The sequence below is a fragment of the Lontra canadensis genome, unplaced genomic scaffold (assembly GCF_010015895.1).
Source record: "Lontra canadensis isolate GAN:19392208 unplaced genomic scaffold, GSC_riverotter_1.0 scaffold30, whole genome shotgun sequence".
NCBI classification, from domain to species: Eukaryota; Metazoa; Chordata; class Mammalia; order Carnivora; family Mustelidae; genus Lontra; species Lontra canadensis.
This window is the reverse complement of record NW_022631024.1, coordinates 12,540,194-12,566,634: the sequence shown is the minus strand read 5'-3', so window position 1 is coordinate 12,566,634 and position 26,441 is coordinate 12,540,194. Positions and strand designations below refer to the sequence as shown.

Below are 26,441 nucleotides of genomic sequence, written 5' to 3'. Positions count from 1 at the left end.
TGTGTCTATACATAACAAGCCCAAACGCAGCATTATGGGTTAACACTGATACTAAAAGCTTCTACTAAGGCACAGGTCAGACGCGGCGGCACAGTGGCCGGAGGGCGGCAGGCGAGGTGTGGGGAGGTGCAGGCAGGTGTGGCGGGAGGAGGCCCCATTGGGGTCTGCAGGTGACACAGCGGCCTGCCAGGGACCCCGGAGGAAAGCAACTGAAAACCCATCAGGAACAATAAAAGAAGTCGGTCAGAAGCCTGCAGGTTCTTGACCTGTAAATGTCGGGAAATACGACGTCGGAAAAGAAACGTTCCCAAGAGCTGCGAGAACAGCCAACACCCAGAAGAGCCCGAGAAGCAGCCTGTGGGGTCGGCAGTTCTGTGCGTGGCGACAGAGACCAGCCTTGGGGTCGGGACACTTCATCTAAAGTGACAGTCGCTGCTCTGCTAATCTATGTGGTCAGTGCAGTCACAATAAACACCTAGAACAGTTTCTGGAAACCCCTGCCCCCAGAAGGTTCTCTAGTGAGCTGGGAGAATAATCATGTGATTAGAAAAATTGGGGGGTTATGAAGGGAGAACTCTGGCATATATCGAAGCTCATCATAAAACTGTAAGATTCAAAGGCACCTGGGTGGCTCAGTGGGTTAAAGCTTCTGCCTTTGGCTCAGGTCATGATCCCAGGGTCCTGGGATCGAGCCCCGCATCGGCATCGGGCTCTCCCTGCTTCCTCCCCCCTCCCCCGCCTGCCTCTCTACTTGTGATCTCTGTCAAATAAATAAAATCTTTAAAAAAAAACCTGTAAGATTCAAAACAGGGTGGCAATAATATAAGAAGAGCAGAGAAGAACGGAGTCAAGAGAAATGTCCCCTGGTCCGCTTACATTATAGAACAGTATAGTAAAGACAGCATTTAAAATGCACTGAAGAAAGCAGTCAGTGTTAAGAAAACTGGCTAACGCCATGGGAGAAAATAAGGCTGGTCTTAATTCTAGCAGATTTCAGATGGATTAAGTAGTTGAAAAGAATTTCATGTTTTAATATATTTAAATATGAAAGAGTAGAAGAAAACAGACTGATTATTTTTATCATCTTCTAACTGGCACAAAGCCCCAGATAAATAAGATGCTGAAACATAAAGACAAAAGAGCCTGTGAAAAAATTAAAACTATTGTACAGCCTAACACATCATTAACAAGAAGAGTTAAAGGTGTGTTTGAGCAAGGGACAGGGAGAAAGTTGTTATAAAGAGCATAAAGAAGGGGCGCCTGGGTGGCTCAGGCGGTTAAGCCTCTGCCTTCGGCTCAGGTCATGATCCCAGGGTTCTGGGATTGAGTCCAGCATGGGGCTCTCTGCTCAGCAGGGAGCCTGCTTCTCTCTCTTCCTTTCCCTCTGCCCCTCCCCACTGTTTGTTCTCCCTCTCAAATAAATAAATAAAATCTTATTAGGAATTCTTAAAAATAAATGGAACAAAATGAAGCCAACAGAAAAAATAAGGCAAAGGGGCACAGAGAGATTTGCAAAATGCATACAAATGGCCAATAACCATGTGAAAGAACGTTCACCTTCAGATACCAGTGATGTCAGCCCTAGTGAGAATGTGGGAAACAGGGGCACCTGGGTGGCTCAGTGGGTTAAAGCCTCTGCCTTTGGCTCAGGTCATGATCCTAGGGTCCTAGGGTCCTGGGGTCCTGGGATCGAGCCCCGCATCTGGCTTTCTGCTTAGCAGGGAGCCTGCTTCCTCCACTCTCTACCTGCCTCTCTGCCTGCTTGTGATCTCTGTCAAATAAATAAAATCTTAAAAAAAATGTGGGAAACAGGCATCCCCCTCATACCCTACGGGGTGGGGAGGTCACAATGTGCATGGCCTTTTTGGAAGGCAAAGTGGTAATATATATTCTCCTAAAGAAAGACCCAGGGGAGCAAAGACACATGTACAAGGAAATATACTGCAGCCGTGTAATAGTGAATAATTGGAAACAACTCAAAAACTCAATCAATAGTGGGTTGCTGAAATAAATTATGGCGTAATCATAAAAGAGAACCACATGTAGTCATTAAAAAGAATGAGGTAGGTCTGTGCGAAGTGATAGGGAAGGTTGTGGAAGTGAACAGCAAGGTGAGGCTTATGTACAGTGTGAGCCTACATAATGCCCATGCGTGTGTGTGTGTGTGTGTGTCCACATTTTACTTCCCATGTTTTTGTGATGTTTACAGTTTTATAAACACCTACAACCTTTGAACTTAAGGGGAAAACACTAAATATTAAACAACTGATTCTGATCGGCAGGGTAGCTGTTTCAGATGATAAAGTGCCCACAAGATCCACTATAATTTACGGGGAGGGAACTCATCTCTGGCATGAAGCTGGTCCCTAAGCCGGGGTCACACCCCTGAAGTCTATGCAGGGGTGGTGCCCAAGCTGCTTCCCATATTTCAGGAGAAGCCTAACACCTCCTGTGTGCCTTCAGAAAGGCTGTCTGTTAAACTAAGTCATTAGGTTTCTTTGTTTTGGGCTGGAATGGTCTAACTGTGTGTATAAGGGTTTGGGTGGCAGCTTGGTGCCTTTGAGCAATATAAAAAAGGGGAGAACAGGTTCACGTCTATTTATTTAACTGACTTTTATATAATAAATGAATTAGGCAGGTTTCTTTCCCCAAACGTATCAGTTACTGAAAAATCCAGAAAAAGGATTCTGGGGAGAACAAGGCTGCTGAGTTCCCGTTGCAGTTTAAGACCTGACCACTAGATGGTGCAAAGGGACCGCAAATTTTGCACCCTTTCCCTCCACAAAATTTCTTTCAACATTAATAAGCACAATGAAAGCTTTCCAAAAGTAGAAGGAATGAACGATTGTGCTGGGACACGAACATTTTGCTTTTATAAAATTGGGACTCTGCCATTTCATTACTGATACAAAAATCTCTGCCTCACTTTCTTCCCGCATATGCAGGTCCCAAATCTACTCTCATCTATTTGAAGGGGCCTGTAGAAGCCCACGCAAACTGGATGTCCAAAAGTTGAATTCGAAAAAAAAATTTTTTTTTTTTTACTTTGCAGTGCCAAAGGGTTTCCATTAATTTCACCTCAATGTCGTGACGTAAATGGTAGCGGAATAGGCCCCAAGCTAAATAAGCAATAAGCCCCATTTTTCAACACACAAACACATAAAGATGTCAGCTCAAACTGTTTACTAATTAACACTTAAAAAGACACAAATTAGATATGCGTGGCTAAGAGCAATTATAATCAAGACGAATTTCTCTAGTCATTTGGGAACTGAGAAAAATGCCTAATTGCTGGAACCAATGTTTTAAAAACTGAAATCACGCCAGTTAGCAAATATGTTCATTTAAAGAACATTCCACGTGACTACACTCTTGAGGATTGACTACAAACATGAGAACAAGGAAAATATTTAGGTATAAAATTAAAATTTTAAGCTCCCTTAGATTTATAACTTCTTCATTAAAGAGTCTGCAAACAGCAGCCCATAAAAACTTGTAGCAATTAAGTGGTTAAATGAACTGCCTCCCTTGTCAATTTTCAGGGAGTGATTAATATTAGATCGTCCCTTTACTAATTAGACTCTCCCGTGTCTTACAGCTTTAAAGTCGACTGAAAATGGAGGCTGTGTCCTACCAGGAAGCACGGTGGGGTAATGACGCTTCCCTCGCCGGGCTGAGTTTTCAGCATGGCACCCACGGAAGCGAGGGTGAGCGTCATGGTTTTCCGTGGGAGGTCGGCGGTATTGGGGAGATGGCTTTGCACCGGGCTGGAGGGCACCGCGGATGCCGGGTGCCGCTTCATTACAGGCATTGTTGGCTCCTAGTTTTAAAAGGCTTGCAGGTTGTTACGCGTGCAGCGTGAAATCTACAATCAAGGCCACCGTCTCTTGGCCATTATTCCTTGAGTCCAGGGATGGAGGGTCTGCAGGGGAGGCGAGACTGGGGGTGGCGGGGCCACAGGGCAGGCGGGGCTGTGGGCGGGGAGGCAGGATAAACAGGCACGGTAAAGGGAACGGAGACACGGGCAGGATTTTAGAAGCTGCAGCCTGGGCTGTGGGAGCTGGGGTGCTCCCACCCTGGCTGTGACGGGGAATCCATCAGATGGAGAAATGGAGCAACTGCTTACAAGGGAAATAAAGAGCGGCAGAGACGGAGAATATTTATATGCCCATCTTCTCACTCCGAGAGGAGATGCTTCATCACAGGGGTCGGCCGCGAAATCACACTTTTCCTGACTCCTGAACAGAGAGCAGCTTTTGTTGGGGCCGCAGGGAGGACAATAAGGGTCTCACGGGGACACCGTCCCCCGGGGTCACCACCACCCTCCTGCTGCCCCCGGGGTCACCACCACCCTCCTGCTGCCCAGCCCCGTGGGGGGAGGGTTCCATGCCTCGGACTAATGTGCACGAGCCGGGGATGGACGCGGATGGCAGGGAGTATGGCTGGGGGAGGGCAGGTTGGGCAGGAAGGAGGCTGCTGGCCCAATCGGCGCCAGGAGAGTGACCGCATTCACGTGGGAATTTCTTTATCAGCCACAGCTTTGTTCACTTCGACCCCCCACACCTCAGAGTATCCCTTAGTTGTGAGAGGTTTCATATTTGTCAAGAATTTTTTCTCCCCAAGTCTGCTTGATAGCAGGTAGTGGGATTTTAATCACAACCTTAAAACATGACCTTCCTTGGGCGGGGGGGTCTTTCAAGAAACTTAAGCCAGGCTACAAGCCACCGCTTCTGGGGAATCATGATGCAGGCGGGAACAGAAGCTACGGGGACGAGTGCTACACTCAGGCTGGGGCCGTCAGACCCATGGCCGGGGTGGGGTGGGGGGGCAGCCGGGGGACCTACACAGCAGATTTGGCGTGCTACCCCATGCATTCAGACGCAGACTGTGTCCTCTCCAGCCTATGCCGTTTCCTCCACAGTCTACATGGTCAATGAATGTCCCAGCAAACACCTGGGGTGTACTCACCAACGTGGCAGGGGCCTCTGGTCCACACAGCCAGTGAGCCTTGTCCTGTCCTCCTGCTGGCAGGGCCCTGCGTCTCACGCTCCCTGAAGCTCGGCTGGTATTGGGGGGCTGGAGGTGCACTGCCCAACCACACCTGGGGTGAAACCTGGTCTCTCTCCATCTTTACTCGGGTGATTCTTGGCTGTGGTAGGCTGGGGGGCACTGCGGGTCCCTGCCGTGGGGGGTGGTCCCTGCTTGCGCCGGCAGCTGGCTAACCAAGCCTTGACCAAAGTCAAGGCTGGCAGGGTCACGGGGTTCATTCATGGAATGAACGGTCCCTGTGTTTGAACGGCAGTGATGGGGCATGGGCTTAAATTCAGAATCGGACCCCGGGCAAAGCATGGTAAGTAAAGGTAAAGCTGGCAGGAAAGCAACCCCAGCCCAGTTCTGGGCAGACAGAACACCGTGCAGTCATCAGGGCTTGCTTCAGCGCCCTTCTCACCTGAGACCATGCGAGCCCAGGTCTCTGGGGGAACCTCAGGCAACACCGCATGTCCACACGGGGGGGGCGGCGGGGCGGCGGGGGTAAAGGAGAGAAGCCCCTCCCAGCACAAAGCAGCCTCCATGGACACTGGACTCTCCCTGTTGTTCAGGAAGCCGAGAGCTCGAGGAGGCGTTCGGGATGGGCAGAGACGTGGTTCTGGGGGTGGGACTGCCCCGGAACCCAGAGGGAAGGGGTTTGGCTTAATCATGTAAAATATGACAAAATAATACACAGCAAGCCAAGCAAAGTCCTCCACCAAGACCCCCCCAACCCCCTCCAGGGGCAGCTAGACTTGCTGGGGACGGAAAGGAGCAAAATCATCCCGACCAAAGGGACTCCCAGCTACTCGGGAGCCGAGAACCGGGGCCGGGGGATGGTGGGCCCGGCTTCTCCTCGGCCTCAGACTCCGTGAGCACCGCTGAGTTTAGCGGCGAAAAGGGGAGAATTTCATGTTTATTTATGGAGAGAATTCTCTGCCATTGTTGCCGAAGCTGCAGCCGGTTCACCAGAGCGTGGTATCAACGTACTAATCACCATGAAATGCACGCGGACGGCCGGGGCCAGTAACTTCTAAACCCTCAGATTAAATGAAAAACCGCAGCAATCTTGCCTGCGACGGCATCTGTGATCGTTTTACACCCCACGTAAGGTTCCTACCCTTCCTCACGTCCCCGCTTTGTAACTCCACGTTAATGTCCTTCAGCAGAGAACACAGGCGTGCGTTTTCAGCCCATGACGGGGACAAGAAATAAAGCTATGTGTGGGCAGCTGGGCCAGAGGCCAGCGATAACAGCGAGCACGACTGTGGCCACGGCCAGACCCGTCCTGGGCCCTTCACACGACTCAGACCCCATAAGCGCTGGGTGCGCAGCGTTTTGTTACTCTCCTGATTTACAGAAGAGAAGACGGAGGTTCAGAGCAGTTAAGTGGTGCTGTTGAGACCCGAGCCTGGGCCGGCCGAGCCCAGAAGCCCTCTGTACCCCTCCACGCTCTGCTCAGAGTGCCGGACATCAAGACAGCACATTCTAACAAAATGTGTGTTTGGGTGGCATTTTCGAATTCAGGTTTCTGGTGGCTTCTGCAGGCTGCTCTGAGCCCTACAGGCCTCCCAGAGTCTGCCCCATCCCGGTGACTCAAAGGCCCAGCCCATGTCAGGTGGACCAAGCTCCCTAGCCCCATTGTCCCCAGCAGCCCATGGAGCCGTAGGCTTCAAGTCATAAGGGGCAGGGTTTGGAGTGTGAGCACTGGGTCTCAGTCTTGTCTTGGGCAAGACCTTTCACCTCTAGAGTCTCACTTTCTGCCCCACGAGATGATGGGAAGGAATGACACCCACTTGGTCAACGGTGGGGGTGGGGTGCGGCGGGAGCCAGTGAAAATGCAGGGAGAGCCCCAGCGGAAGGTGAGCACAGAGCAGGTGCTAAAATAGAGCAGGGACGACTCTGGGCAAGGGAAAGTGTGACATCCAGACGGTTGCCTCCCTGGTTCAGCATGTGCCACCTCACAGCTTCCAACCTATGGGGCCGGGTCCCTGTGCTTACACACATTCACGTGGTGTTCCTGAAAACCCTAGGGGGTACATTCTCCCGTTATCCCAGCTTTAAACAGAGAGGGGGTGACCTGTCCCCTGTTGGTGTGGAGCTGGGTTGGACGTCTGTTTGTATGACCTTGTCCATCCTATAGTGGTCACAGGCCATGCCCCTGCTTTCCCCCAGCAGCCAGAGGAAGCCACCCTCAGACGCCTTCTGCATACACTCCCCGGGAACTCCCCACGTAGGACCCCACACAAAGGCAGTTTGCAGAACCACCTATGGCTGTCTTGCTTTCGAGAAGGGCTGATACAGAGCTCCATGGGCACAGGGATCTCTAAGGTAGTCGCCCTTCCTTCCCCCAAGTTTACAGCTCCCCCCACGCCCCCCACCAACCTATAAATGACAATCACGTTGGTCTTTATGATCTGCTGAAAATCAAAGACAAAGGGGGACTTTTTTTGGTCTTGTTTTTGCTATGACAGGTTTAGAAATTTGTTGTACTACGTTGATTCAATTTTCCTTGATTTCGGCCATCTTTCAATAATGCAACCTACTTCTGCTAGCTGCGTATACAGGAGAAAACCCAGAGGAACTGAGAATATTGAAATGGTTCTACCATTTCCATCTTTGAGACAAATGTTCCTCTCAGAGGAGAGCTGGTTGCAAGCATGTGACTGTTTAACGGCCGTCTACACATGGAACACGACACGCACGCACTCTAACGCTGTCTTAGGAAAACAGGGATGATACGGGCGGGTCAGACCTCCGGGTTCATCCCAATATCTCAGCTCTCCTTCCTCAAGAGTTGTCACAGTACCGCAGGCCTGGATTTCTTTCTCTTTGGTTACGCAAACATCCAAACTATGTGGAACCAGGCAGCGGAACGGAGTCTGGCTTCTCGGGCACAACAGAACGGATCCTGATCCTCGCTCTAAATCATTAAGAGGCTCCTTGGACATGTTCCCAAACCTCTACTGGCAGCAAATAGTAGAACCCAAGAAGGAGAGAGAGGAGATTGCGTGCCCATCCCCTACCTCCCACCTTTTAAAACCGGGGGCATTTTACAGCCTGGCTTTCAGAGAACACAAAGAAGTGTCGGTCATAACGGACTTGAAGCAGTGAACACAATCAACGTGAGATTCTTTTTCTAGGGAATAAATCTGAGGGACATGGAAGTGTTTTCCTCCGAGGGGCACTGCACACCTACATCCTCCCCGTTCCTGGGACAGACTCCTATGGGGGACCGGAGACCCCGTGGGGAGCAAGCAGGCCCAGGCCCCACATGCTCGCTCTCTGGGCGGCATGCTTACCTCCTTTTCAATTTCTGCCAGAGATTTGATGGTAATTCCCAAGAGATCAAAGGGCTGCATCTGCAAATACAGATCAAATCCTTTTAAACAGTTGGAAAATGCTGTTTCACATTTGCTTTTATGCATAACAATTGTGACCCCTCAAACCACCCTATGTGATCTAGCATTTTCTCTACCCTCTTTCAAAGGGAAGCCCACCACTGTGACTCTAGTGATTACGAGCAACGTAAGCAAACGTCCCAGAAAACCCGGCTGACAGCAGGGCCGGTCCCTTCTGGTGGGGACCCTTGCTGAGTCATCTGTGGGCAGCCCCGGGGAGGGTGCCAGCCCTCCTGAGAGATGGTGCCAGGCACTGGTAACTTCTGTCTCTCCTTTCTCCCTGCCTGGGTCAAAAGCCGGTTTTCTCCTTCTGCAGCTGAAGGGATGGAGGGGCATGAGGCGAGGCCACGGCCGTCCTGACTGTGGCATCTGGCAGTGGGTTGGGTTAAGGAACTGGGGGCGGGAATTCTGGGTCTTCGAAGATGGAAGGTGAGTGAAAGAACCGCCCATCGATGGTCATCTGAGAACTCAATGGTGGTGAAAAATGCTATCACTGCCTTTTAATGGGTGTTTCTAGAATTTCCTGATGACGGGAGCCTTCTCTGAAAATGCTGGCTTTCCCACAGCTAGCCGGAAAAGCCAAGTTCACGAGGCAACAAGTCAGCCGGCGGCACAGAGAGCCCGGGGCTGGATGCACGGTGAGAGGTAAGAGGTCAGTGGCAGCCCATCCCTGAGGCCCCCGCTCGGAGCCCCTCAGCATTCTGTATTCCCGACAGGAGCCAGCAACTGGCAGCTGGGGACGAGCAGGTAAAACTGGGGTCCCGGACAAAACCCCAGGCCCTCATGGTTCTGAACCGCAGCCCAGAGCCCAAGTGGAGCCGAGCCCGCAGGGATGTCCTGCCAGGTGCACGAGAAAGGCCAGCTCCCCAGTCCACGGACCTGGATTCAGAACGGGGCAGCTGTGGGTTAAATCACGGCCTCACTTCCTCTCCCGCTCAGAGCAGCGTGGCTGGGTTCTTGGGGCCGTGCCGCCGGGAGGGGGAACTCGAGAAGGGCATGGAGGTGCACGGCACTGGGCTTGGCCGGAGCTGCTGAGAGGACAGTGGCACGTGCGCGAGGGCGACCTTGGGACAGGGCCAGCGCATGAGCCGCTCGGCTCCCGGGACTGCTCTGCCAGTGGCCACAAAGCAGTGTGGCTCTCTCCGCTGCCAGCCCGAGCGGCAAGCACGGGGCCGCTTGCCCGCCGTCCAGCAGAGGCCCAGCTGTTGCATCATTAGGCTCTAACCGCCCCACTAAACTTTCCCGACTGGAGCTGGTGCGTAGGACAGAGCAGCCTCTCCCAGGGAGCGGGCGGGAGAGGCGCCAGCGTCGTCATGGCAACGCGGCCAAGTGGCGTCGGCTGAAGTTACTCATGCTCCGCGTGTCACGTCACGAGCATTTTTCAAGATTAAGCTGCTTACCAGAAGGGTTCAGAGGAGGCCTATTACATTTCATGAAAATGGAAACTACAGAGCAGGTCAAATCGCAAGCCGGGTGGTTTTAAGCTGGATCCAAGAAATACACTAAAGGATTCTTTAGCTGGTGCCCAAAGCGGGGCCCTCATGGTTATTAGCTGCTCATGACAAACTTCTGCAAAAAGGATAAAAAAGACCCAGAAACAAGCTTATTGAGCCAGCATGGCCTGGGCCTGAATAGCTGGGTGGGGAGGGTGGGGTCGGGCAGGGGATTCCCACCCGGGGGGCAGGGCCGTCTGAGAGAAGGTCCCCGGAGTGCACAGCCTGTGGTGGGCGCCCCTCTCAGTCCGGGTTCTGGCCTGTGGGCCCGGCCAGCTCATGCCACCCCTGTGTCATCATAGGCGGCTCAGGGGCCCCAGCTGGCTAGTGCGTGTCGTGGGGTGCCTGGAGGCCTGCAGCGAGTGGGCGACCACAGCTCTGGGCACACACACTTGTCAGCCAGCCCTGCCGCTCGGAGGCCTCCCTCAGATTGAGAGCAGAGCGTGGTTATCACAGAATCCAGCCAATTACAATGAAAAAAAGGAGGCAGGCTTCTTTCAGCAAGATGTTATCACGGTTAAATAAAAAAGAACAAAAATTAATTACATTGAACTTGGAAACCAAGAACATTCACAACTAGTGAAGTTCAGCCCCATTTACTGTCACATTTGAAACAAAAAGGCCCTGTTGTGGCCAAATCGGGATCTGTCTGCTTGTCCATCTCGCTGCCTCCCCACGCCTCATCCCTGCCCTCTGTCACTCCTCCAGCACCCACTGTGTGCAGTGTTAGCTGGAGGGGCTCAGACAGGAAGCCCTGTGGTCGGGACAGTGCGAGGGTGGGGGGCGTGTGTGCTGAGCAGGGGTGTGCGGGCTGGGGCAGCCATCACGCAGGACCATCACGCAGAACACTTACACTTTCTGGAACGCAGGAAAACTTCTCTGAGATCATGAAAGGCACACCGTCCATTGCTGTAAAAGAACAGAAACAGAGAAAATGGCATTGCGGATGCTGGCGGTGCTCGGAGGCCGGAGATATTGGCAGGACAGGCCCACGTGGGCCCCGGTGAGTGGGGACCCCAGGGGCTCCAGCCCTGCACCCAGGACATACACCTGAGCGCCTCACCAAAGTGCAGACCGAGCTGTGGGGGCAGAGAGGGCTCCAGAGCCTGGTGTCTGCTCTCTGACCTGTGGGGGTGCTCCTGAGGGGCTGGCAGCAGGGGGAGGTGGGGGGAGGTGGGGACAAAGCTGTGCTCTGGGAGGTGGGCAAGGAGCATGCTTGGGAGAGTTCTCTCCACGGAGAAGGACGCCATGCCCCAGGCTGCCAGGCCCATAGAGAAGGTCTAGGTTGGAGGAGAGAGTGACTTTGGAGTCAGAAATACTGGGTTTGAATCTTTCAGTAAGGTTACGTTATGTTTAGAAGGAGGATGATGGGGGGCGCCTGGGTGGCTTAGTCGGTATCAGGGGCCCGGGATAGAGCCCTGTGTTGGGCTCCCTGCTAGTCCTTCCTGCTCCTGCTCTCTCTTGCTATCTCTGGCGCTCTTTCTCTCAAATAAACAGAATCTTTTTTTTTTTTTTTTTTTTTTAAAGGAGGATGGCAGGGCCCATGAGCAGGGGTGTGTGTGAGCTGGAGATACATGTGAGCAGGGGTGCGTGTGAGCAGGGGTATGTGCGAGCTGGAGGTGCGTGCGAGCTGGAGGAGTGTGCAGCGTCAGGCACAGAGCAGGTTGGGGGGCCACACACAGCTAGCATGGTTCCCTCTCTATCTCCTAGTCCTGGGCTTCACAGTGGCCTCAAGGCACCAGGCTGCTCGAAGGGGGACATCAGAGAAAGACGGGAATGGGTCCCTAGCAAATGAAAACACGGGGTCGGTGGAGCAGTCCCCTTCCCACGGCCCGCAGGGAGATGATCTTCCTTCCCATTCTGCTTTGGGAGGACACGGGGAAAGCCTGATGAGAGGGTTCCCTGGGAAGTCATGTTCTCTGTTTCCCCCAACATCTAAGATGGGGGTTTCTCTGGTACACAAGCAGCAATTTCTTCCAGTCCTAAGAAAGAAGAGTTGCAGAAGCAAAAAAAGAAGAAAGACAGGAGAAAAATAAGAGAAGGAGAAGTCTGGGACTAATCCTCTCCAATCAGCAAGCTGAGCCCAGTAGCTCATTTTAAGCAATGATCATAATGTGTTTCAGGAAAGGAAAAATGAAGCCTCCTCCAGTAAGTCTGAAGAAAAGGAAATAGCACAGCTGGCCCCAGCTGTTGCCCTGGAAGCCTCCTTTCTTTGGAAGGCTGCTGCCTAAGGTCTGGGCCTGGGCCCGGGCATAGACATCCACAGTTGGGGGCCTTTTCCCATCTTGGGCCCCTGTGAGCTACCGGGACTGCCTGGGGGAATGCTGGCTAAGGGCCAGGAAGTATGACACTTCTCCATAGGAGGTGGGGAGGAAGCCCACGGTAATTTTCAGCCCGTCACACGTGCAGACATACGAGTGACATTGGGGTACACGTGCGTGCTTGTTCATGCATGGCTGGGAAAAGCCATCCCTAAACAGACAACCCTTGAAAGGCCACAAGCCTTCTAGAGAGGGACAGGACGGGGTCCCACCCAAGGTCCAAGAAGAGGCCACACTCCCTTCGCAGCAATTGCCACCATCTGCCCAACTCCGGGTGTGGGCCAAGGCCTATCCCACATGGCACTCTGCCTGACACCCAACCCTCTCCTGGTGCCACAGAGATGCACGGGCAGGTGCCACTCAGCATCTGCCATCATTTCACAGACTGGGGCCTGCTGAGGGCACTCAGGTAGCAAGCAGGGATGCCAAATCCTCTGGCCCTTCCACTGGGTATAAATGGAATTTTTGAGAACAAATCTGCCTTTTCCAGACCAGGACCTTTCAGGTTTTGATGGCCATTACCACGTCCTCCCGAAATCTCCAGGCGTCCCTTCCAGCAGCTCCTTCTGATCAGACCTCCAGGCCAGGAAGTGGGCACGTGCGCAAAGAGCCCAGTCAGACCTGCCACCACCTTCTCCCCAAACCCGCTCCTCCCCGCACCTCCCAGCTCACCAGTCACACGCCAGCCTGCTCCTGCCCGTCCCTAGTCCAGGGCTGTAGGCCACAGCCTACTCTGCCTCTCCTTTAAATCTCACAACCCGGGGCGCCTGGGTGGCTCAGTGGGTTAAGCCTCTGCCTTCGGCTCAGGTCATGATCTCAGGGTCCTGGGATCAAGTTCCGCATCAGGCTCTCTGCTTAGCAGGGAGCCTGCTTCCTCCTCTCTCTGTCTCTCTCTCTGCCTGCCTCTCTGCCTACTTGTGATCTCTATCTGTCAAATAAATAAAATCTTAAAAAAAAAAATAAATCTCACAAGCCCATGGCTCTCACCTGCCAGGGCCACGGTGCTCTCCGTACGCACCTCTGCACACACACACACACTCTTTCCCGCTTCTTTCCGCCAGCTAGACAGATGGCGGGGCCCACGGCTGAGCTCCCGCCGCTCGCCCCATGGGCTGTGCGCAGGAAGCCTGCTGATCTCGTGCCTGGCGAGGAGTGTTCGGCGAGCACATCTGCACACATCCCGGCCCTGCGCACCCCTGATCAGTCACTCACTAGGTTTGCTGTTTTAAAGACCGTATTAGTGTCTGCCGGTTCCTGAGAAGAGAGGTCAAGGACTCCCTGTCGCTGCTGACTGTGCTCCGTCTGAACGTCTGTGTGTGTTTAGAGAACTCATGTCCTGAAGGGGAAGTGGGGTGACTTTCCACGGCCTGATCATCCCCCGCTCCGGAAATGAGAGGCCCGGGGAGCACGGAGAGCAGGAGGGAGGCAGAGAGGTGGCTCCATCCGGTTCGAGGCTGGCAGCCACACCAGCGCCCCGCACAGCAGGATTCCCAAGGGGGGGTCCTCTGTGGCACATAAGGGTCTGCAACCCCTTCACGGAAGGCCCTTCCCCTCACACTCCTTATGTTGACACCTGACTGTCCTCCTGAGGTCCGCTCCGAGTGCCTCTCCTGCAGTGAGCTTCCCAGAGGCGCCCCCGCCCCCCACTGGGTCCCTGGCCACATCTCTCCGGCAGTGGGCTTCCCCGCAGTCCATATGTGAGTCGCTGCTGCATTTCCACGTCCCTGGCCAGGGCCGGGTCTGGAGGGGCTCAGGGGAGCAGGGGCAGGAGGGTGGTAGCTCCCCCAGAATAGCCCTGAGCAGGGGGGCTCAGCCTGGGGCGTGCACCTCACCCCCTGAGGCTTCGGTGAGCCGTTGCCAAAACCCACGGGTTTCTGGAAGGAGTCTGGGTATCACCTCTAGGAACTGGGGAGATTTCAGCAGGGAGGAAGGATATTTTGATACTTAAAAGAAATTTTTTTAGCACATCAGTAACAATTTAGTACATTTTGTTGAGCTAAAATTCGCACAATACAGAATTCATTTGAGAGTGAACGTTTCAGCGGCATCTGGTCTATTCATAATGTTGAGCGAGTACCATCGTTCCCCAGTCCCACAGCATGTCCCCTGCTCCAGAGCAACACCCCGCCACTCAGTACTTTCCCTCTGTCCCCCTGGGAGTGTGTGTTCCTATCTCCTTCCAACTGATGGCCAAATCTTTGAGAAAGAAAGATCTAGAAAGAGAAGACCGGCTTTCTGTACCGTGGTGGCCCGCTTGCATTTCAGCCTCGAGGGCTATGACGGGGGAGGGGCTTGACCCTTGGGACCTGGAGGGCTGTAAAAAAAAAATTGAGGAGAAAAAGACCCAGAAAAGGGGACTTGTAAAATCTGGATACTAACAATAGAATTTCTGGGGTTTATGTGTGTGTGTGTGTGTGTGTGTGTGTGTGTGTGTAATAAAAATACACCTTTACATCATGCCTGTTTATAGAATGCATGCATGTTTATAGAATATATAAATAAATGTTTTGACATTATATATGTGTATGTATGTGTGTACATATGCATATACACGCACACACACAGCATTTCCCAAAGGCCCCGTCTTAGCTTCTAAGACAGACTAGAGGAAGGGAGTAGAAGACACAGCCATATCCCATAGAATTTCTGAGTGGCGGGAAGTCGGTCTCATTCAGAGGTGCCTCCTGTTCACCTGTGGCCCCTTCCCCACCACCTCATTCCTCTGGTGAAATCCTCACTCCCAGACCTGGAGAATGGTGGGATTTGTTGGGATCAAGGGCCAGTCCCCCACATGAACAATGAAAGAGTTTGGTGAAGGCACGCCTTCTGGTCCCTGCTGGGTAGGCTCAAAGGCAATTTCTTCACAGACCAACTTCTTGAGGGGGCTGAAGGCAGAAGACCAGAAGCAACATCCTTATGGGATCACACCAAAGGCAGCCCTTTTGGAGAAGAAAGGGAGGAGGCACCCCCGAGACTGTGTTGGAGAGGCAGCAGTGGCCTTCAGGGTGCCCTCCTGATGGGCTTGGTGGCAGAAGAGATGGTGGGGAGGACCACTCAGACCCAGCCTGACCCCCAAGGGGGAACTGCCTGGTGATGGGAAAGAGATGGGAACTTTGGGACAAATTTCACTTTATCTTAAAGTTCATGATAGAAAGATAAGCACAGTCAGTTCCTTCTCATATTCTCTTAGAAAACAGACTTTAATAGTCTTGGATGAAAAGAAAGTGAGTTGATAGGGTCCTTTGGGTAAAGATTTGCTAGACAGATAGTCTGCTGGCCAAATTTCGTTTACTTAAAAAAATTTAGCCCAACAAAGATTATGGCAGGCTGAAAGAATGTGAATTTTAGCAAAACATTTGACAAAACTTCTCATGTTACCCATGTGGAAAAAAGATAAATACGGCTAAACAATGTTAACAGGAGGAGAATCCGTAACTGGTTGGACTAGATGCTCAAGAAACTGATTCTTAGATAGATGTTGACCTCAACCGACCTCTCTGGAGGGTACCAGGGCGTTATCAGTTAGTTCAATGGAGATACACACAGCCCATCTCAGATGTGGCCAGTGGGGAGTCTGGGAGGACAGTCTATATGCTGGATAACTGAGAGAAATCCAATGAAGATCCCCCCAAATTGGGATCATGGTCTAAGTTTAAGGATGGGACTTACCACAGGTCAACGCTAGTAAGTCCTGTGCTTGAGGTCTTAAAAACCAAATGTATTCGATGGAATGAAAGACATGTGGAGGAACAGCAGAAGGTATGAAAACAGACTTGCCTGCAGTCAAATGAGTCAGTAGCGTGGTTCAACTAATGAGATGCGGGAGGGGTGCCATGGGAAGTGACCGCGCTACAGTCCCAGTGCGACGTGAGGGAGCCGCCATCTTGGTCTGCTCTGGCCTTGAGAGTGAATTCAGTGTGGGGACCAGTTGTCAGAGGGTCTTCCCGTGTGGCCTGCAAGGAGTCCCAGGATGGTGGGGGACCCAGAGTCTGACCACACAAGGAGAGGGGAGAAAGCCGTCAGGTCTGATGCTCCAGGAAGGCATCATCCTGTCCATTTTGGTTCACCATCAGCCCCTGCCTGGCACCCTAGAACCCAGCGCCGTGCCAGCACGGGGGGAAGTGCAGCGAGATCCGGTCCAGGTAAGACTCGAAGGGGAGCGTAAGCAGAGGTCCGCACATATTCTCAGTGCTGCCCCGGGGGGAGGGCTAGAGGGATGGTCCCTTCCTCTGGACGAGACACGAAAGGGAGGATGAGCAGAGCTGGCTGAGCAGGTCCCGGCAGTGGCCACGTGCTGGGGAGCTCGGGGGAGATTCTGTGTGTTGGGTGGAAAGCCGATTCATGGGACTGCTGAATCCCCTTCTAATTCCATAACATCCATTTCTACTCTCTTTATCTGGGCAGCCATTCCATATTTTAAAATATCTAGAGATTTGCCAAACATAATTCTTAAAATCAATGGCACACATTTTTCATGTGTTCCGAAAGCGTGTTCATAAATCATCTCCATCCTGGCTTCTCATGGGGGAGCCACGCTTCCTTCCTTCCTTTCTTTCTCCCCTCACTGAAGCCACTATTTTGTCTTCACTATTCTTCCACGCTCAGAGACTGTGACACTCACTCTAGCCTTCAGTCTATCACTGAGTCTACTCAGAGGGACACGTGCGGGGGCAGCTGGAGGGAGAGCCGTGAGCGAGCGTCCTTGCTTTTGGAGAGAATGTTTTTCATCTCCCAGCCTGCCCTCCCAGTCAGCCTGGGGTTCACATGGGGATCCCAGATGGCCACCGCCTGACCCATCCGAGGTCACAACCCAGAGGCAGAGACGGCGCCTGTCCTTTCTTTGCTGGCACCAAAGTCAGCCTTCCTGGAACGTGCACCGAGTAACGTTAGCCTCAAGGCAATTGCTTGCAAGTTAGCCTCAAGGAAGCCAACGCTTAGAGCAGTGGGGTAGCTTGCCGGGGCCAGGAGTCAAGCAGAGTCTGGCCGGTGGTGGCGGGGGCACTGCAGGGGTGTGATGGAAGGGCAGCCCGGGAGGTCAACAGCCTGGGCCTTCCCGCCAACTCTGTGGGCGTGGGCATGTGGCCCAGCCAGCCACCCCACCTCCCTGAGCCTCAGCTACCCTGTCTGTGAAATGGGGAGAAGACACAGCTCTCAGAAGGCCACATGAGGGTGACAGGGACCACAATCACACGAGAGGGGAGGCCCCCCCGGGCCACAGATGGTAGTGTCTGCTTGGACCTAATGCCACGTCCGGGCAGCCTTCCTTTAAGCACCAGGACACTGTTTTCTTCTTCTGCTCCTTTTTTTTTTTTTTTTTTAAATTTTGTTTTTGGTGGCAGTTTTAACAAAACGCTGATCCCCGGCACGGAGCGGCATACAGCAGATGAGAGCAAGGATGGGCCGCGGGCTCCGTGGTGCAATTAGCATTCTCCTAAACAAACGAGCTTCAACAGAGCTGTAATTAAGCAGGCCTGTAATTAAGTATATGCCCTTTATCATAACGATCATGCTTAAAAATGGCATGATGCATGGAGCTCTGTTATTAATGCTGTAATCCCAAACTGAAGTACGAGTACATAGAAATCAGCGTGTCAGGCCTGTCACCGGAGTGTTTGTAAAATACATTAAAGAAAAAAACCAGGAAACAATGAGCTCATTCAACTGTTCTTTTTACAATCGGCACTACGAGTCAAGAGGATGGCGAGTGCTTACAGAATCTGCAAGGTTTAAACAAATAAAGCTCTAATCCTCTGCTGTAGTACCACCACCCTGGATTTTTAAAGGAGGAGAAGGCGGAGGGAGGATTTCTTTTTTTCCCCAACTGACCCGATTACCTGACTTTGCTGTTCCTGGGGAAGGAGCCCAGTTTGCGGTGCTGGATTTGTGTGGGCAGGAGCTGGACTCCTGCTTGCATGGACAGCCTGCTAGCTCCTGTGTCTTTCCTTCGTGTGGGAACTGTAACTGTCCTTGCCAAGGCAGCCCCTCAGAGCCATCCCTTGATTCTCCCCCCAAAACACACGCTTTCGGATTTCCCCAGGCTCGACTCGGACTCATCCTGATAATTCCTGAGGTCTCCGGACCCAGGCCCACCTGCTGCCTTGGGGGGCCCCACAGTCACTCAGAGCTGCCCACCCCGTCCCTCACCGACATCTCAACGAGGAAATGCACTAATCAACACGGGTGTTAATTTCAACATGTCTGATAACGAGTCTTAAAGTCATGTGGCAAAACAAAAAAAAAGTAGTATTAAGAGAAAAAGACTGCATTACCAGCATCTCAACTGTCCCTTGCTTATAGCCGTCAGGCGGTATACCGTGAACCGGGGTCCCAGCATCTCAGAAGGACTCATACAGATGGCGGTGAACGATGTGGCTTTATCGGCAGGTAGACATTTGCAGAATACAGTCAAATGTAGCCGGAATGGTGGTGGGGAGGCCTTTAACCCTGGCTACTCGCTTGTAAATAACCAGCAACCTGCCTCTTTCTCCTCTTCTTTCCTGTGACTTCAACAGTCCTTTACAATCTGTGACGGGAAAGACGCCAACACCTCAAGATCTCAAGGCCGGTTCTCGAAACTCATTTGCACACCAAAACACCACGCCTGTTTTGCTTTCTTGCTGGTTTCACTTTGGGGATGTTCCTAGGAAGATATGTGTAGATGCCTCCAAGACCGTCTGCTCGGTGACATTCCCACTGAGTCCACACTAGGCCAATGGCTTCCTTCTAGATCCCCCAAGTGATGTGTTTTGCCAGTTATTCAAGAGTCAAAAGAACTGACTTATCAGCCACAGTGATGTCCTGAGGCCCATGGCACCATGGGGAGGAGGGAGTGGGCGCCAGAGTCAGACCCGAGGGAGCCCTGAGCCGGGCTCAGCCACTTGCTGGCCATGGGGCTTCGGGCAGGTCCCTCAGCCTGAGTCAGACTTGCACCTGTCAGAGGAGAACCACGGGCACTTGACAGCATGGCCGAGGGCCTGAGCCTGCATAGGACAGAGATCCGAGCGTGGACTGGCCCACAGCAGGCACACAGCACGTGGTGGTTTCCGGCGACTTGCAGACGCCAACCAAGGGGGCCTGCTTCTCAGAGGCGTGATTCAGGCTGGGTCCACCTCGGACTTAGGACAAGTGTTGAATCTCTGTGCTTCTCCTTCCTCCACTGTAGAAGGAAGGAAATAATCCTACCTGGGCTGCTGTGACGTTTAAAGGAGATAAACCATAAAGCCCCCAGGAACTACCTGCTCATTCTCACCATCATCACGAGATGGGGAGACTGTCCTTCCAAGGAAGTAGACCTTTTTGGTTTTTGACCTGATTTTAGTCATTGAAATGGAAGTGCAGCCACATTGAATTCTGTAACCCATGGGCTTGGAGTCCCCAGGCAGACGCTGGAAGCAACGCCTGCCCAGGACTCCCTCCGGGGGTGCCCCTGACCATGGCTCTCCCTGGCACCTGTCACCTCTGGATCACAGGTCAAGCTCAACTGCAGGAGCAAGACCCATGCTGGGCCCAAGCCTGCTTAACTTCCCCTGGACAAGAGCCCCCAAGGCAAAGTAAGTGACGAAAACTGCCCTTGGTGCCAGGAAGTTCATTTGTCAGGTCAGTCGGAAAGGCCGTACTCTTCAAAATAAAGAGGCTTCAGCCCACAAATGAATGTTCTCTGAGGCTCTATGAAGTGGGGGAGGCTCTCCGTCCCCCACACAGAACACGGGCCAGGAAGTGTCACTTCAGCTGTGTGGCCCAGCTCATGTCTCCACGTCCCCAGTATCCTGGGAGGAAACCGAGGGCTCTGCACTTGCCCGTCCTCCTTCCAGAGCTGCCTGTCGGCGGCCTGGTGGCTGGTGTCTGAGCCATGGGCACTGGGAGGGCAGAGTGCAGAGGGGCAGGGCCACGCTCTGCAGCCACGAGAAACTCTGGGTACATGAACAAAAACACTGCCCCGCTGCTGCAGAAACGCTTCCTAAAATTTCGTGAATATTTGGTCACTTGGGGCCGAGACCTGTTGCATTTTGCTCAAGATAAAGATAAAATCCAACCAAGCGCCACTTTTCGAGTGAAAAGGCGCCTTGATCGTGGGGCATCGCGGGGAAATCCCGCGGGTCCAGGCCTGCCGTCCCAAGGGCAGCACACACAGAGACCCCTAAGCGAGCCGCAGACAACAACAGGGGCTCCCCCAAAGCTGGACGAGAAGCAGAGACGCAGCCCGAGGGCCAGTGGAGGTTTGCTGCTCTTAGGAGCGACCGCACTCCTCCAGAACACAGGCGTGGTCTGAACAAGCGGTTTCATCCACAGCCAGTAGTGGACGGAGGCCAAGCCTTGACCTAGGACAGGTCTGGCCTCTAGCTGTGACGGGTCCGAGTGGCTAATATCACCGCCTGCCGGGGGGGCCCGGCCGCGTGGGCAGGAAGGTGCGCCTCCCCTCACAGCCCCTTCTTCATCTTCTCAGGACCGTCTCACACACAGGCAGTTCCGACTCAGGACAGTCCCACTTACGAGTTTTCGATGGTGCAGAAGTGATACGCCTTCAGTGGAAGCCATACTTCAGGTTCTGAGTGTTGACCCTTCCCTGAGCTAGCGGCGGGCGGTTCCATCCTTTCTCACGGTGCGGGGTGGCGACAGCTCCCAGACAGCCGGGGGACCACGAGGGTCAACAGCACATACACGGACAGTCATTCTATCCCTGTACAGCTGTCCTGTTTTTCACTTTCGGTACAGTATTCAAAAGACTACAAGAGATATTCAACCCTTTAGCACAAAATAGGCTTTTGTTAGATGATTTTGCCCAACTGTAAGTGGTTCTGAGCATGTCTAAAAGTAGACTGGGCTGAGCTGTGATGCTGGGTAGGGTAGGGTAGTAAATGCATTTTCAACCGATGATGGGTTTATTGGGATGTAACCCCACCGTGAGATGAGGAAGACCTGTATATTTTTAAGTTGTATTTTTTACCCCCTCAATAAAGGAATACATTTCCTAAACAAACGATTCCACTAAGACAGCTAAGTTAAAGTGCCCTTCAATGCAGAGCCCTGATCCCGGAGCCTCCTTGGGGCTTGCCCTGGATGTGATCTACGCATAGTCCTCGGGTTCTCCCAGCTGTTGCTATTGTTTGCATACACAGAATATAGAATTTTGTTTTGTATGTGTCTTTGCTTTTCATAAAAATAGTATCGTAGCATAACTGTTCTACGATTTGCTTTTTTTCAGTAACCGTCAGAGAGTTCCCCTGTCGGGAGCTATAGATGTATCTTGGTCCTTTGAACAGCTGAGCAGAAGTACGAGTGGAGAGATGACCGATGACCAGCTGGTCAGGAGCCCTGACTGCCTGTTTAAGAGGCCTACAGGTCACCATGAGGTCCCTGGGGAGCCGCTGATGGGTTTTTGAGCTGGAGAGAGACATTTATATTTCAGGAATGGCTTCCTGGCTCTAGAGAGAAGCATGGATTAGAGGGAGTGAGGCGGGGATGTGGGGGCAGGACCACCAGGGGGGAGGTTCTGGCAGTAAATTAGGTGAGGGATGCTGGTAGCAGTGTCTAGGACTGTGATGGAAAGAATGGAGAAGAGGGGACAGATCGAGGGGAATTCTGATGCAGAATCACGGGACTTGGCAACTGGCTGCGGCAGTTTCACGACTTTCCAGGGGGAGGAGATTTCTGGCTTAACCTTCAGGAGAATGGGCACCTGTGGACCTGGAAGACGCGTGGGGTAAGCTGGCAGGGTCTCTTTTGGCCATGCTGGGTTTGAGGGGCTTGTGAAACATCTCAGAGGAGACACAGTCAACATGGTTGGGACATGGTAAGCAAGATTCAAGATTGGTTGGTAAGGACCGCCCGGACGGAAATACAGAAGTAAGGCGACCAGGGGAGGATCTGGGGCATCCAGCCTGCCGGTGACTAGGGCACAAGAGAAGATGAGAAGTTCTGGGAAGAGCACGTGGTGAGAAGAGGGCAGGGCCAGCACGGGGTTCTGAGCAACGCAACATCGATGCAAGTGCCAAAGAAAAGTCCGACAAACAACAGGAGGGAAATTCAAATGTGCTCCGCGATACTGGATCACAACCAGAGGTGTGGAATTTTTTTTTTAAGATTTTATTTATTTGACAGACAGAGATCACAAGCAGGCAGAGAGGCAGGCAGAGAGAGAAAAAGGGAAGCAGGCTCCCCGCTGAGCAAAGAGCCCAATGCGGAGCTCAATTCCAGGACCCTGGGATCATGACCTGAGCCGAAGGCAGAGGCTTAACCCACTGAGCCACCCAGGAGCCCCAGAAGGTGTGGTTTTAATAAGTAGATAGACATACATCGACACACAGAGGTATGTGTTTATATGCACATGGTTTTATATGCATGCACGGGTACACACACACACACACACACACACACACAGGGACATCTATTTCTACCTGCTGACAGCCCAGAAGTCGCGAGCACACCTAGTGCCCAGAGTTTTGGGTTCTAGTGTTCTCTGAGAGACACAGGGGATCTTCAGAGAAATGGCTGATGGAGGGGGAGGCAGGGAAGGAGCAAGCCTACGACATCTTGTTGTACCAGAAAGTAAGACGTCCTCAAAGAATCACAGGAACTCAGCAGAAGGACCCAGGAGCCAACTCAAAGGGGCTCCTCCTGGCTAATATGGAACCATTTGAGTGTCCAAATAAATAAGCACAATAATGAATTAGAATCCTCCAGTCCACACCAATGTGCACAAACAAGGGATAAAGGGAACTCATCCTTACAATAAAATGCCAACTCACATCGAAGGAATGAAGGAGTTATAAAAATCAATGGATAATCTGATTAGGAATGAACTATGCACATAGTCCCAAAGTATTTCCCACTGATGACATGTTAATTACAAGAGGAAAAACAGTAACTTTATGGTAAGGAAACTTAGCAAGCAGCACCGTGAGCAGGTGATCCCAGCCAGGTCATGCCAACATCACAGACTTCCGGATAGGATGCACATAGAAGGATACACTAACAGCTGACAGGGCGACAGAGAAGACAGCTGGTCTCGCAGCTCAGTGTCCTCAGATGAGAGTGAGTGGCTGGGCTAGATGACCAAGATGGTGCTGATCTGTGGCTTTTTTTTTTTTTTAAAGATTTATTTATTTTAGAGCGAGCATGCGCAAGCAGGGGGAGCGGATAAGGGGAAGAGAGACTCTCAAGCAGACCTCCTGCTGAGTGTGCAAGCCAATGTGGGGCTCAATCCCAGGACACTGAGGTCATGACCTGAGCTGAAATCAGGAGTCAGATGTTTAACTGACAGAGCCACCCAGGCGTCCCTGACCTGTGACTTTCAAAAACCGCCTGCCGTTCCTCCTCTAGGAACTTCTGATTTACTTGGTATGAGCCGTGGCCCTGGGAGTCGGTAGCTTCTCAAGGCTCCAGCTGATTCCCAGGTGCGACTAGGCTAGAGCAGCACTGGGCTAGGTGAAATCTAAAATCCCCCCCACTGGACATTCTTTCATCTCAGAATCACTGTATTAAATATGGACCTGTGATCTGAGGTCCATCCCAGAGGATGCAATTTCCAAACACACTGTAGATAACAGCTGGTTTCTAGCTGACTTCTCTAGCCCTCATCCGGATTCTACTCACAAAACCTTTGGAAAAGCAACGATCTCGAAGGGTAATAGCAGCTTCTGGTCAGATGTCTCCCTGTCCTGGAACCAGAGGGCAGGGAGAGATGGTGTCCCACGTTTCTGTATGTCCAAAGCCAGGACTGACTGGCCACTACTCTCTGGGGGCAAGGACAGCGTGTCAGGGCGTTCGCACTGTCCCGTTTAAACCTCCGAACGGCCCTGTGAGGCGTTGCCCTACCCCCTGCCAGAGGGACCTGAAGCACAGAAGGGAAGGGACTTGTTGGGGCCACAAAGCTGGTAAATGGCACAGCTGGTGCAGAAAGGGAGACCTTCCAAGTCCACTGCCTTCCCACCGTATGAAGGATGAGGTGGGGATGCCTTCCTCCGGGAGATGAAACATCCCCTACAGACGGCAGCCCAAGAGTCCAATCAACAAGGACGAGAAAGCGGATGGAAGTTGTATAGGTGTAGAAGGTTCCCGGGAGCCACCCCTGCAGCGTCCCTGGGCACTCTCCCCGGGGACACCCTCACGGCCAAGACAAATACCCCTGCTTCAGGGATCTTGGCCGTTTGTCACCAGTAAGTCAGCTTTTAATTGTCTAACTGCCCAAGTACTTTCTCAAAAGGATGGTGGCATCACCCAAAGGGGAAAAGCAGAACCTCATTATACATTTTATTTAGGATTTGAGAAGAGATTACCTACTGGTTAAAGAAAGATGGTCTGAAACGTAACAGCACAGAGTTCTTCTGACCTTGGTTAGTGGGATTGAATTTTCCAGGGCCCAGGCATCGCCCAGGCATCCCCCAGTGAAGGAGAGAACCGTGGACCAGAGTCCTGCAGCTAAGGGGGAGGGGAGCAGCCACTGGGGGAGAGGCTGCCTGCGTGGGCCCCAGGCTTCAGCCTCCCTGAGCTGCCGAGTGCCTCCAAGAGACCAGGCACAGTGATGGACACAGGTACAGGCCAAATAAAAGGGGACCTCCACGGGAAGTCTGACAGTCCTCTAAACGCCATTTATGCTTACTTAAGATTGGGCTGCTTGTGTACATTCGAACCAGGTCATGACTTAATGAAAGTTCATTGGAAGAGGGAAAAAAGGGCATTTTTATTACTCTTCTCTTTTTACTCTTCTCTTTTACAGAAAGCTCAAATACTAAACTTCCCAGTTCAAAAGCGAAGGCCTGGCCGTCGTCCCCCTCACATAGCTAGACCTGTAACAACTGGTTGAGGCAGGCAGGCTCTGCCGGTCCCCAGGGCCAGACATGGAATGAAAGGAGACCACAGACTCATGCCTGTGGTTGGGATGGGGCCCAAGAGCACACACACCAGACCTCCGCAGCCCTGCGTTTCCAAACTGCATCATTTTCCAGAAACGTTGCCCTGGGGAATGGCTTCTCTTGCAAGCAGCGTATCACCTTCCCCCAAACTCAGCTCTGGTGGACAAGCTCTCGGACCACACTGACATGAAGATACAGTTCTGAGACAGAACCGACGCCTGAATGGACACCCACCTTGATCTGGGAAAACCGGGGAGGGCGCTCCCTTCTGTCTCACTTGACGCGTCTGCAAGTACAATGCCATAAATTACCCAGATCTCAGACTTAATATTAACCTTTAAAGGGCATGTCACAAAAATGTATTCTCTAAATACTGGTTGTTAGCTCACTTTGTAAGTCTGTCGTGGAGAACAGGTGTGAGGCTGCCACCCGTCTCTGACGGCACCTGTCACGGGCGTCTCCCGCCACCTGACAGTAATTCCCACCAAACGCGCGGCCCCATGAATGAGCAATTCAGCCATCGACTCGAACCACGGCCTAAGCTCAGCCTCAGGACTTAATAATAGAGCCTGCGAATGTTACTCTAATTTCTAGAGCTGACGAACTTTCAGAGGCAATGCGAGTTGAAATAACTGAGCGCCGGCATGACAAAGAACTTGAATCCGAGGTTCTCGGAACTATCCGGTATAATGAGCACTTGTTCCTTCCCCACAATGGGCATGTACAAGAGAAATCTAAGTAATAATTGCTGTAATTATCGTGAAAAATATGCAGAGATTAATGGTGATTATGAAAATCTGTATAATTGTTCTCTGACAACGTCGCCGAAGCAGGGGTGTCTTGAAATGGCCTCTGCCAGAGAACTTTCAACACCGAACATGTGGGCACAGAAATGTGACATTTTGGCTCTCTCGCTGTAAAATATTACCCTGTGTGTGCAAAGTTGGTTTTCATCATTCCCAACACCCTGGCCTGCATTTTAACTCTTCGTACCAGTGCCCTGCAAAGGTTCCGAGACGCCCTTAATGGGATGCGTATGTCATTGTGGTTCAAAGCCCCACGTTCAACTTGTTATTTATTCAAATAATTAATTACTCTTGTATCCATCGAGCAGTTTGTCATGACACATTAATGACTTGATAGACTTCTATGAACTGGTGAACACAGAACAGCAGAGCGTTTTTATCGCCATTTAATTTTAAAACGATCCTGTGTGAAATTATCTAGTCGTGAGTGATGGGAGCATAAAGAACAGACTCAGCAAAGCCCCTTTTGGATCATTGCTTTATTAATGGTAACGTCAGGGAAATGAAAAATGCTAACATTGTCATATTCCGCTGCTGGGCG

At 52.2% G+C, this 26,441-nt stretch overlaps 1 protein-coding gene across 3 annotated transcripts in view; it reads right to left on the bottom strand.

The window, feature by feature from the left end:
- Positions 1-26,441, bottom strand: part of MVB12B (multivesicular body subunit 12B) — a 183,384-nt gene that overhangs the window by 10,370 nt on the left and 146,573 nt on the right. For all 3 annotated transcript variants that reach the window (XM_032865875.1, XM_032865877.1, XM_032865876.1), the window contains exons 8-9: positions 10,776-10,831; positions 8,331-8,390 (exon numbers count right to left, since the gene is read on the bottom strand). In XM_032865875.1, coding sequence (XP_032721766.1) covers positions 8,331-8,390; positions 10,776-10,831 — 116 coding nt within the window. The remainder of the gene's footprint in view (positions 1-8,330; positions 8,391-10,775; positions 10,832-26,441) is intronic.